This window comes from Thunnus maccoyii, chromosome 17 (genome assembly GCF_910596095.1).
Source record: "Thunnus maccoyii chromosome 17, fThuMac1.1, whole genome shotgun sequence".
In the NCBI taxonomy this organism is placed as follows: Eukaryota; Metazoa; Chordata; class Actinopteri; order Scombriformes; family Scombridae; genus Thunnus; species Thunnus maccoyii.
Genome location: NC_056549.1, coordinates 14,714,071 through 14,726,687, shown reverse-complemented (window position 1 = coordinate 14,726,687; position 12,617 = coordinate 14,714,071). Strand labels below are relative to the sequence as shown.

The 12,617-nt window shown below is 40.7% G+C and overlaps 1 protein-coding gene across 3 annotated transcripts; it reads left to right on the top strand.

Annotated features, from left to right (window-relative positions):
* The first annotated feature begins 2,644 nt into the window (after positions 1 to 2,644).
* Positions 2,645 to 12,070, top strand: myb (v-myb avian myeloblastosis viral oncogene homolog). 3 transcript variants are annotated; one of them, XM_042389841.1, is made up of 16 exons: positions 2,645 to 2,829; positions 5,010 to 5,127; positions 5,264 to 5,335; positions 5,557 to 5,649; positions 6,597 to 6,817; positions 7,342 to 7,561; positions 7,675 to 7,743; positions 7,873 to 7,977; positions 8,473 to 8,742; positions 8,929 to 9,105; positions 9,371 to 9,489; positions 9,581 to 9,692; positions 9,801 to 9,896; positions 10,243 to 10,341; positions 10,505 to 10,588; positions 10,698 to 12,070. In XM_042389841.1, exons 1-16 carry the CDS (start codon positions 2,807 to 2,809, stop codon positions 10,809 to 10,811), a joined length of 1,992 nt encoding a protein of 663 aa, XP_042245775.1. In that variant the 5' UTR covers positions 2,645 to 2,806; the 3' UTR covers positions 10,812 to 12,070. The 3 variants fall into 3 exon arrangements, with proteins under 3 accessions (XP_042245775.1, XP_042245772.1, XP_042245773.1); XM_042389838.1 differs by having other exon boundaries at positions 2,710 to 2,829; positions 10,701 to 12,070; XM_042389839.1 differs by lacking the exon at positions 8,929 to 9,105 and having other exon boundaries at positions 2,710 to 2,829.
* The last annotated feature ends 547 nt before the right edge of the window (positions 12,071 to 12,617 follow it).

Sequence of the window (12,617 nt, the reverse complement as noted above, 5' to 3'; positions counted from 1 at the left end):
ATGCAAAACCTACACCCTTGGCAGTCTTGGACAGGTGGTCCAAACAACTAAAGTCAATTTAAAAAAAAAAAAACGCAGGAAAGATCTCTAAATGTAGATGTGTGTGGGACAAGCTGAGTAATTAAAAGGTAATAAAAAACACAATTCTATACTCAAATCAATAGCACAAGTGAATCATTCTAAAAACTTTTGTATTTGATTGACTATCTCCACAGTGTGTATTCAGTGAGCATGTAGATGTAATAAAGTATTCCTAAAAACCATTCCTGGATAATGAATGCTGGATTTCTGTATAGAAATGCAGAACAATTTAGAAATCTAAAGCATTTTTATATACATGTATTACCAATTATTAATCAACATGGGTTTATTTAACCACATAACCACTAAGGATCCCATTCACTACATGTTTGACTTGGGATCAATTCTTCTCAAATGCAGGCCTTTACATACACACCCACACTGACAAACACACACACGCACAAACAATTAACAGTACATAATGTTTGGTCTTCCCAACACAAGATTTGAAAGCCTGGTGGGATGATATCTCAAGCCCAGGGGCCGTCATTAAAAATCATTCAAATGAACCAACCTGTGCACACAATGCTTTTCAAAGGGGGCAGCCATCACAATACCCGCCCTTAACCTGTCCAATCGAGCTCATGCAAATGTCCTCAGCTAAGAGTCAATGGATCCCAGGCTTCCTGCTCAACCTACTATAGTGGGATTTGCATACTCTGGCTCCCTCCTTCAATTTGGTTTCAGATATCAAGATGTAGTTTTTAATATTACCCTCGAGGGAAAAGTCACATTTAGGGCACATGAGGAAAAGAACTATAGACATACAGACATACTTAACATTTTAAACACACAGACATACCTCAGGAGACAGAATTTCATTTGCATAGTATGAAGTATTGTTTATCTAATTTATCTTGCTTTCTTTTACTACTACTAGTGTTAATTATGTTGTTAACACTGAAACTTATTGATATTTTTAGTTGCTTTTTGTGCTGTGTTTCTTTTAACTGGCCTATATTTCCTTCTATGTGGGGAATCTTATTTTGCAATCTTGCACGAAAGCTTCTGTATCATTAATTTTCGATTTGAATAGATTAGACGTACCACTCCCCTCAGGCAAAATGAAAATGGCAATGTTTGTGTACACAGGTGTGTACACCTCCATGGGATTTGAAGCCAATGGGTGACTGCAACCAGGCAACCATGTGATACATTGTGTCACAAGCCTGCAGGTAAAGTAGCACTTAAAATTAACAGTGCTAGGTTTCCTATGTTACATATGTAACCTCTGACCTAAGAAATATATTTGCAATACTAGGCTGTACAAATAAAATAAAATACACACACACATTTCTTATATGTAGTTTGGGCTAGGCTAGATTTCATGCTGTACTTAAATCAACCCATATTCAATCTTAAAAATATTTATATTTCTAAATGTCTTGTGCTTCACTTCACTGAGCACTCTGTCCACGCTGTTGCATCAAATAGTGAAATTTGCAGTCCATGGCCATGTGTGTATAATAGTGGCCCTTTATCAGGCCACTATTATGATGACTGCCCTGGGACAATAGGCTCGTCTGGGGTGATTGTAATTACAAGTGACCAGGACAATACGGTCGCGTATGGAGGAACTAATACAATGAGAAGACACATTTATACAAATAAAGCATTAACCCCCCTCCTCCCTGTAATGAATGGCTGAGTGAAGACAGCTCTGGTGCAGGGAGGGAGGTGACCACTGCAACCAAAACAAAATAATAATCATAATACATGGACTGTGCCCATGCAAATAAATTTACAAGGAATAATTCTAATATAAAAAGAAGTTATGCAATACAGCGAATAAAGAAACATGAAGTTATTACTCATCTTTGACAGGACAAGAGAAACATACATAACAAGTGAGGAGTACAGTAATGCTGCCTGGTGCGATTTATAGGCAGTTTCATGCCCACAGTCCCCCGTACTAAGCCCACAGTCCCCAAAAAGTGGCACTGACTGCATTATTTTAAGCTTCTTTGTCTAGGCGAGCACAGAAGGTTGTTTTTTTTAAGGTTTTTATCACTGAGAAACATCTGTATCTGTAGCAGGCACTCTGGAAACAGGTTGCCGAGCATAGAAAGCGTTTGCAACTTCGCGTTCCCCGCACGCCTAATCCCAATCCGCAATTGTTTACTTCGTTCAAATGCATTAGTTTCCTTCTCCTTTTCACCAGAGAAGAAGTAACTCTCTAAATTTGTTGACAAGAAAAGCGTTTAGCGCGGACGGCCAGTCAAAACGCGCCTTTAACAAGTCTACAGAATACATTGTACTGGTGCAGTCAGGAACGCCTCGTAATTTAGAAAACATCTATGTCATACGGTAGCTCGGTATAGCGCAATTCTTAGTGTAGATCTTTCAAGGCAGTGTAAAACGATTTAGGTGGAGGGAGTCTCTTTAAAGGGAAAAAAGTATAATATAATATATTTTATGAAGATACATTAACACAATGTTGTAATTGATATCGCTTTCCCGGACATCAATTAAAAATTCAGACTTTTCCCAAGTCGTATTTACAAAACGTCGGACGGCATTTGAAGTGGACATTTACAAGACATGCGCAGTAGGCTCTGCTTGTCAGGAGCGCCAAATTTACCGGGATCCGAAGGGAGGAGCTGCAGAAGGGGCTGCTATAGTTAAAATTAATGTCAACCTGCCTCCTCGCCGGGAGAACGAACCCAGCACAGATAGCGAAAGTACGTGCTCAGCGCAACCTGCGAGCCGCTCTTCACATATTAACATGGCTCGGCGGCCGAGAAACAGGTAAGCTCACACAGACCTTTTACTCCTCAATTTTCCCATTTTCTTTTTTTCTGTAAGTGCATGTAATTAGTAGTTAGCTTACACTTCTGTCTCTTGTGTTAAGTATAACTTCTGTGAGATACTGCGCGAGGCTGAGCGGTTCATGAAGCATCTTATTGACAAGAGTTTATGTTTTAATTCATGAACTCTTTAGATTTTGTATTCTCCTTTTTGTGTGTTTTGTGAACAGTTTTGTTTTGTGGCCGGGTAGTGGTGTGGTTGTTTCGCTCGCGCGCTCATGACAGGTGGTGGTCATCTGGCATGTGCGCTCCTCGCGCTGCTGTCAGTGGTGAGAGAGAGAAAGGGGTAGAGCTCCCTCTCCCTCTCCCTCTCTGTCTGTCTGTTTTAAACCACACGCACACATACGCTCACACACACACTCACACACACGACAGGCGCGTGCCACGTCGTGCACAAGACGTTGCGTGGACATTGGTTTTAATAGGACTCTTTAATAATACAAAATCAAACACTATGCAGCATGCCGTCTATCTACCTCTGTCTTAACGCTCTCATAGACTTAAATGTTTTGCAACAAACAGTTTCATAGGCTAAATTTAGTTTTGGTAGCTTTTGGAAATGTTTTCAATGTATTGCGCTTGGCTTTTCTGGGAGCCCTCACCACAGTCAGCCACGCAGATGTTTTCATTTTCACGATTGTTTAACGTGCAAACTGGGTCTTATAAGCCATTCTAGCCAACGTAAAGGTCATTTTAAAACCGGCTTTTTGAAACCTGCGTACACCCCGAATAACGCCGCAGCATCTCTGTGACCGAGGGGCGCTCACTGTTATTTTGGAAACTGCGCTTTCGCAGCGTGCTCTATGTGCACTTGTCTCAAGGGGAGGCTGGAATTTTTTTTTGTATATCTCTTGTTTTGACACACAAATCGCCACAACTTGAAGTCTCACTCACTCTCACCCAGCTCAACTTTTTGTACACTTTCTGGATTTCATCGGTCGGCACCAGTTTTCCCTGAAAAGCATCTGGTTACTTTACGCATTGCATAAACTTCGTGCGTCAGGTTTTTTTTTTTCAGTGTGTTATTGGTTTATTCTCATGGTTTTAGGCAGATAAGCTGAAGGTGCCACGCCAGTTCACTTGTTACAAAACTATCCCGCTGATTGAGATAAGGGCCGTGATCAGCATTTAACAGTTTCAGTTGATTCATCATTCTCAAGATGAGTTGGGTTTGGTGTATTCGTTCTCGTTCGTTTGCTTGTTTGTGCAAGTAAATTCTTTGCTATCTTTTTTCTTATTCGGTGTCTTATTTTTTCCTGTTTCTCTGAAAAGCATGAGGGAGGTTTAATGATTAAAATGGGAAATTAGCTTTTTTTCATACAACTGACAGTAATTAGTCTGTTATATTGATATGCTTAAAACAAACTGACTGCAATACAATCCCCCTTTTGTGCGTGTTTGTCTGTATAGATGGTAATCAAGAAGTCATGCGTTTAGGTAAATGGACAGAAATAAGGAAGATAATTAACTGTAAATATCCTCTTGTGCAAGAACACACATACACACACCTCAGTGGGGTTGCTGTTCACCTGTTGCTCTGTATGACACCAAAGTACCCTCCACGTTGTCCGCGTTCTGCATTCTGATTGGCTAACCAACCACTCAGCGGCAGTGTGTGTGTGTGTGTGTGTGTGTGTGTGTGTGTGTGTGTGTGTGTGTGTGTGTGTGTGTGTGTGTGTGTGTGTGTGTGTTGTGTGCTGTACAATGCAAGTGCAGGTCTGAACACGCCAGGGTCACGAAATTATGATCGCTTGTGCCAATCCCAGTATCTGTGGAAACCAAAAACATTGGAACCTGTTCATCCATCCATCCCCCTCCCTCCCTCCCTCCCACTTGCTGTTCTTCTCTCTCTCTTTTTTTTTCTCTCTCCCCTTGTGGGTGTCTTGGCTAAAAGCCTGCACCCAAACCTTCAAGAATGACTGGTTCTGTCTGTGTTGACACCTGATGAGTTAAAGAGTGGGCTGAGTTCTTTATGCACTCTGTAAAGAGATGATTAGGGAGTTGTTTGAAAATAGACAGGTACTTATTGTGCTGTTATTGACCTTTCTGTTATCTTACACCATTCTTTTTCACACAACCACCGCCTCTAATTTAAAATGTGTCTGTCTTCTCTGTGTGCAGTGTTTACAGTAGTGAGGAGGATGAGGAGGAAACCGAGATGTACGAACATGATTACGATGGAGCACTGGCAAAGGCAGGGAAACGCCACCTTGGAAAAACACGCTGGACACGTGAAGAGGTACAAACACACACACACACACCCTTGCCTAAACAATTCAAAGCCCTCAATAAAAAATATTGTCTCAGGAGAGATCACTTCCCAGGAACCAGGGAACCTTTATCTGACAGATTGCAATGTGTATTGTCTTTTTCAGGATGAGAAGTTGAAGAAACTTGTAGAGCATCATGGATCAGAGGACTGGAAACTCATTGCTAGCTTACTAACTGTAAGTAGTAGGCCTGTGGGTAAACATACACATGCTTGTATGCTTACACAAACGCATACACCTGTGCACACACACGCATGAACCATATTCTTTTAGCAAAATTTTATTTTTGGTATTCCTAGCACTAGCAAATCTAAGGTCTGATGATTTATATGCATGTTATGTATAACCTCTCATAGTGTAAGGATGATAACTAATGCCCTCGCTCTCTGACACACCAGAATCGTACAGATGTGCAATGTCAGCACAGGTGGCAGAAGGTTCTCAACCCAGAACTCATCAAAGGGCCGTGGACTAAAGAGGAGGACCAGAGGGTAAGAACAGCCTTACTTTAGAAACCCTTAAAATAAAATGATGATGATGAAACAATGATTGAACCACATTTGGTTTTGCATACCTTCACATAGCAATACAGAGCCACTTTTAATACAGCACAGCCTAGAAACATTGAGTAAGTTAGTTCTATTAATTTAATTACATCCTCATAATACATGAAGATGTTTCAGTCCTAAAGAACTATCAATAATGACCTTTAACGCTGTTAGGGCTGTGTTACATGAGTTTTTTTGGAGTAATGTATTTCGATACTACTCACAGGAAACTGGCAATCAAGTGTCATCCAGCGTAAAAAAAAACAATTACTTTGTGTTCCTGTGTGATTAAAGCAACTATTCTGTAGCAACGTCTTGGCTACTGTTGCACATTTTTAGTTTCCCAAAAAGTTGCTGTTACACAACATGTGTAGTCTCTTAAACCCTGTGAGGTGTTTATTGAACTTGTCCAAAGGAGTTATATTTCCACCCAGATGCCACTGTAATGATTAGCAGAGTAGCTAACGTTCCACTGGAAACTCCCTCACTGCTCTCCAGCAGGTGTTCTCAATCACCTATACAAGTTAAAAGATAAAGAAAAAAGGGAAGGAGTGAGGAAAGCAGAGGAGAAGCATTCACTAACACAATGTAGGAATATCTGGGATTTTTATGGATGACTAATTGTTTTTCTTTGTCAATTTCTCTCTCTTATTTTGTCATATCCTATCTATTCTACACCACATTTGGCTTTCATCTCTTCACCTTGTTATGTATCTTACTCTGTACCCCTCTACTTCTCCCTCTCCTCCCTGTTATTGCTCCTTCCTTCCTCTTTTCTCATGCCCCTCCACTACTATTCATTTCTCTTCCTTTTTCAACGCTCTTCCTTCTCCCCTGTCATCTTTCCTCTTTCTCTTTCCCATGCACACAAAAACACACATTTACCCCAGGTGATAGAGCTGGTTCAGAAGTACGGAGCCAAGCGCTGGTCGGTGATAGCCAAGCACCTGAAGGGGCGTATCGGCAAGCAGTGCCGCGAGCGCTGGCACAACCACCTGAACCCAGAGGTGAAGAAGACTTCATGGACCGAGGAGGAGGACCGAATCATCTACCAGGCACACGAGAAGCTGGGCAACCGTTGGGCTGAAATCGCTAAGCTGCTCCCTGGCAGGTGAGGCAGACATGGAAGAGAAAAAGAGAATGAAAAGGAGGTGTAAAAAGAGAAGCAAGAGAAATCACTGAACCCTTGTTGGTTGGATGTGCAATGTTGCGGTTGAGAGGGTGAAATATAGGGGAGGCCACTGAAGGAGGGATGAAAAGAGAAGAAATAAATGAGGAAAGAGATGAAGTGATCACAATACATGAGAGAAGATGGAGGTGTAAATACAGAAAGTAAGAAAGAGAAGAAAGGTTAAAAGACAATGTCAGGACAGAGAAAGGCATAGAATCAAATGACAATGGGATTGAGAGAAGAAAAGATACTGTAGTTTTGACATGATTGTAATTGCCCTGTGCTGATAACATTATCAAAGTTGTGTGTGTGAGACTATCTGTGTCGGCATCTGTGTGTGCCTGTGTATTGATAGTGCTATCAAGTACCACTAGAGGTCCAGGATGTCTTTGCATGCTTATGGGTGTGAGGATGTGTTTTATGACAGATAACCTTTAATAATACGTGTCATTCATGCCATGCAGGACCGACAATGCCATAAAGAACCACTGGAACTCCACCATGAGGCGGAAGGTGGAACAGGAAGGCTATCTTCAGAACACGTCAAAGAACAACAACTCCTCACACTCCATCAGCCACGGCTACGTCAAGACCACCAATCACATTATGGGTTTCCCCCACCACTCGCCCAATCACGCGCAGCTGTCACCACTCAACTACAGCTACATTCATGACACACACAGAGTGAGTGGACTAAAATTTGGGATGTTGGAAGGAAAACTAAATGCTAATGATTGTGCAGCTGCAAAAAAAATTCTTTATTTGATGTGGATTGTTGTTTCTGATTTGCGTAACAGGTGCCCTTCCCCATGGCCTTGCATTTAAACATCGTGAACATTCCCCAGCATGGAACAGCTGCTATACAGGTAAAAAAAAAAAAAAAGCAAGTAAACACAGTGTAACTGATCACTATAGGGAGGAAACAGTAATACGTTGTTGAACAAGGTTGAATTAGCACTAATATCTGCCCTCCTGCTTTCTTTTTCTGCTTTCAGAGACACTATAGTGAGGAGGACCCTGAGAAGGAGCAGAGGGTGAAAGAGATCGAACTGCTGCTTATGTCAACAGAGAATGAGCTTAGAGGCCAGCCATCACTACCAGTGAGTCATGTGTGTGTGTGTGTGTGTGTGTGTGTGTGTTTGTGTGTGTGTGTGTGTGTGTGTCTGTAAGTGTGGGTGGGGGGGAGTGTGAGTGTGAGTGTGACAGCACAATTTATGTCAATGTGGGTCGACCCTGGCTTTAAGGACAGTGGTTGGATCTGGTGTGAATAAGAAGGAGGAAACATCTGGGGGGCCTGTTTCTGCAAAAGTGATGAAATAGCACCTTATCTCACCATTAGTGTGTGTCTGCATCTGCATGACCCCTTGTGCAACCCAACACTAATGCCACCCTGCTGCTAGCTTTATGTTAAAGTTCCCTTTCTCCTTCTCTTTTTCTCATTTGTTCAGTTTTTACACATCATCCCTTATTGTCAGCCTTGCATTTTCTTTCTTATGCTTGTTTGACACTTTTTCTCACTCTTGAGTGCTTTCACACATGATTGTTCTTTGGCAGTTATTTCTAGCCTTCACGATTAATATCCCTTTCTTACACAGATGAACTTGCCCTATACGAACTGGGCCAGCCAGTGCTCTCTGACCAACAGCTCAGAGGGTGTGGCTATGTCGTTACCTCATCACCAAGCAGCCGCCCCTTCCCTGCCTCTTGATCAGAGCTGCCTACCTGAGGAGAGCGCCTCTGCAACACGTGCCCACAGCAACAATGTCAGCAATAATAACAACAACAACAACAGCAACAGCCACCACAGCAGTCCAACTTTCTCAAATACTATTCCAGAGTTCATGGAATCAGAGTTCTTTGAATCAGTAAGTATCTGCGTTACATATCAAAAATATGTTATGTCCTCGGACTATATGTGAACAACACATTTTGTTCCTTTTTGTGTGACATGACCAACTGTGACCAGATGAAAAAAACATAGCTTAGCAATTAGCAACATAGATTTTGTTAAGTGGTGGGCCTTGACCCATATTTTCCTACCCTTTCCCCAGCGCCTCGCCTCAGTGGGTGAGGCCAGTACCAGCGGGTTCTCGGATAGGAACGTTTTCAGAACAGACAGGGTCTTGCCCAATCAGGGCTCAAGAACTGCTCACGGAGCATGGGCTGGTGTCATCTGCTCAACTCCCAAGCCCTCGTCAGTCAGAAACCTACCCTTTTCACCCTCACAGGTAGTTAAAGTAGCTGCGTGCGATCAGAATCCATCCAATCACCAACTTGCCATCTGATGACATCAATAACTAATCATTCAGAGCTAGTGTTTCTCCTGTCGTTTCTCCTCCATCCATTTGTTTTACTTGAATCGTTTCATTTATTGCATGTCTTTTCTCTTTTCCTCTCCATTTCTGTAATGTGCTCCCACAATCTACCACATCGTTACTGCTTAAAACCTATCTGCCACTTTGACTGATTAGTCTCCTTCCTTTTGTCTCGCAGTTTTTCAACCCGTCAGTGAGCCCAGAACACTCCGACAGCGACAGTTTACCAATGAGCTCGCCTGTAGACTCTAAGCCTCTGATCGACCACACTGTCAGGCCTCAGAAAGAGAATGAAATGTGAGTGGCTCTACTTTTTTAATCTGTTTCATTATGCAGATTTGTGTTAAATCATGCTTTACAAACAACCGTCTCTGTTTCTCTCTCTCAGGTTCAGAACTCCAAACATTCGTCGTTCAATCCTGGAGTCCTCTCCCTGCACACCCACACCTTTCAGGTCAGCCCTGGCCCTGCAGGAGGCCAAGTATGGACTCAAACTACTGGTGAGCATGACCTTAGAAATATCTGAGTCTTGAATTTGTCTTGTTTACCACTGTCGTGCTTGTTATAGTGTCCATGTGACTCACTTGGGGTATTTGTGTCTTTTCCAGAACCCCCCTTTGGATCAGCAGATGGTTGAGTCCATTAAGCAGGAGCCTATGGAGTGTGCCATCGAGCAGCCTCCTCTCAAGAAGATAAAGCAAGAGGTACTTTCCACTTTTTCAATATAAGTACATACACATATGCAAAAACCACACAGACAAATGTGTCTGTGAGACCGACAAAAGAACTTTTCGTTTTTATGTCGAGAAAGCAAAGGTGAAAAGTGGAATTTACTTTCAGTTTACAATTTTGATAAAAAAATGTGGCTAAATGTTTTTCAGTATTGTAACACAATCATTATCTATTTTGTGAATCCTTTGAAGTCACTGTAGTTAAGAGAGATCAGTAGTATTGTTTGTGGCTATCTGTTTGCAAGTAGCCGTGTTTGCATGACTCCCGATAATTATGTACATTGTGTGACCTTGATTGGTTTTGCGGGTTTTGTCAAAGGTGGAGTCCCCATGTGAGAGAAGCCTGTGTATGCAGTGGGAAGGACAAGGCCTTTTCACACAGCTCTTCTCCCCCAGCGGCCCTGCACAGGAAGTACCTGTAAGCTGACATTTGACCTTTGACCTTATAGTTCATATGTTCTCTAATGTGTAGCTGTCTTTAATTACTTACAAGAATCCTTAGAATATTTTAAGGACATCCCCTCTTCTGCTTCCTGAGCTGTTCTGTTGTTAATACGTTTTTGCATTTTTTTTTTGTTCAGGACTTAATTACTAGCTCATTATTGAGCGAAGATGGACACAAAACTTACCACATCCCTCGCAGGACCATGGGCAGCCCTCTACAGGTGTGTACAGTATATGTTTGTTTGTATGCATGTATTTATCTAATTTGAATCCTTTCTTTTTCGTCTTAACCATGAAAAATTCATCATCCTGTCTTTCTCTCACCAACAGCAGCTCAGTTCCTGGGAGCAGGTGACCTGTGGGAAAACAGAGGAGCACGTTTTGGCCTCAGAGCAGAGCCACAAGTACATCAACACTTATCCTACGAGGACACTGGTCATGTAGACAGAGACACACGTTGATCTGGAAACATCAACATTCCCTGCGCTGGGAAAACCCACGGGTTTCATATTTGTTGTGGTACAACAGTTGGGAGAGGCTCTATGCCATCGGTGTTTTTACACTCACACTTGTTGGATTTCAACCAACCAAAGACTGTCTTTTTTTGTTTTTGAAATCTTTTATATAGAATTTGCATTTGGGCTTTTATAAATGTACGTCCTATCTCTTTTGGTCCTGTCGATGTATTATTATCAATGTTGTATTATAAATGGGAAAAGGTAGCTATATAATTTGCATTTGGGCTGTATTATTAATTACGAATTTTGATATTAATATAAAGAACAAGTTGATTAATTTATTTCTTTCGTTTTGATGATGACTTTGTTGTTGTATTTTTTACAATTGGCCAATGGAGCAGTGTTTTAAGTTAAGTATTTAAGCCCTATTAGCATTATCCAAAGGCATATTAATGAATTGAAAACTGACCTCTGTATTTCAGTCATGAATCTTTTATTTTTTCTTTTCTTTTTTTTTTTTTAATAGGCTATAATGGGTCTACTGAGAATTTCAAGTGTTTGGTCTAGGTCACCTCATGTTAACACTTAACTACTGAACAAGAATTGCTGTCTGTTCTTATTCAACTATGAATGGTCATGTTTTACACGACAGAAGGGGCCAACCTTACTAGTATTATCTGATTACTACATTGGCACCTTTTTATTTCATGAAAATTGAGCTTTCATTTCAACTTTGAATTTATGTCTGGCCTTTACAGTGTCCTGTGACGTGAAACATTCAATGAACAAACATTGTACTTGTTAAAATTTAAGTATATACACAGTATATTTATACGTTTAAAAAAAAATCTGAATTTAGCTTATATGTTTGAAACCATGAGCTTCATCCAGTAAGAGTAAGATCAAGCTGCACTTGAATGTTATGTTCTCCATAAAAAAGAGAGAGTACTAAACACTGATATTTTATATAATGCTACAAACAAAAGCCCAATCGAAACTTTTGCATGGTTGTTGTTTTTTTACACATTTCTTTGAATAGTTTTGTACTGTTTTATAATGCATATTCAATCAGCATGTTGCTTTCTTACTAAGACTGCAGTAGCCCATGTCAAACACTTAGGAGACAATCTTTTTTTATACAGTTAATGCCTTTTTTATACTAGCTTTTGAGCAAAAATGATTTTATAAAAGCATTTATACATGCCAAGTTTTCATGTTTTTATACTTTTATATACTGCCTAGTAAATAAAGTGTGTTGTTTTTATTACAGCCTTGTATTCAGTGTTTTTTTGTATGTTTTGAAGGGAAATAAGCAAACTTAGGTACTTGTAGATACATAGGTTATTATTTCAGTGAACATAACATAAAGTTGAAGATGTAATAGTGATCACAATTCAGAAGCCTTCTCAAGTCCCTCTGAGATAATAAACATTTCCATATATTTAAGCTGTAAATATGCTTTTATCAGTCATAACCTTAGTCCAAACAGCCTGCAGTGGTTTAAGTTTCAAGTGTCAATAGCACTGAAGCCTCTATTGTCTTGGATAATTCCTCTATTTGAAGTAAATGAATTATTTGCTCTCCAGTGTCTACAAAGTGTAACCTATCTTGAGTATTCAAATTTTTATGAGGACTGTAGTATTCAAATACTCCACCCTCACCTCCCACCCACACACACTCACACACATGTACCCACAATCCTACAGATACAAAGGTTTGCAGTCATAAAGTTGCGCCGAGCATATCATAAAACTTTCCCTCCATCTGCCAATTACTTAGTGAGTCCAGAGTT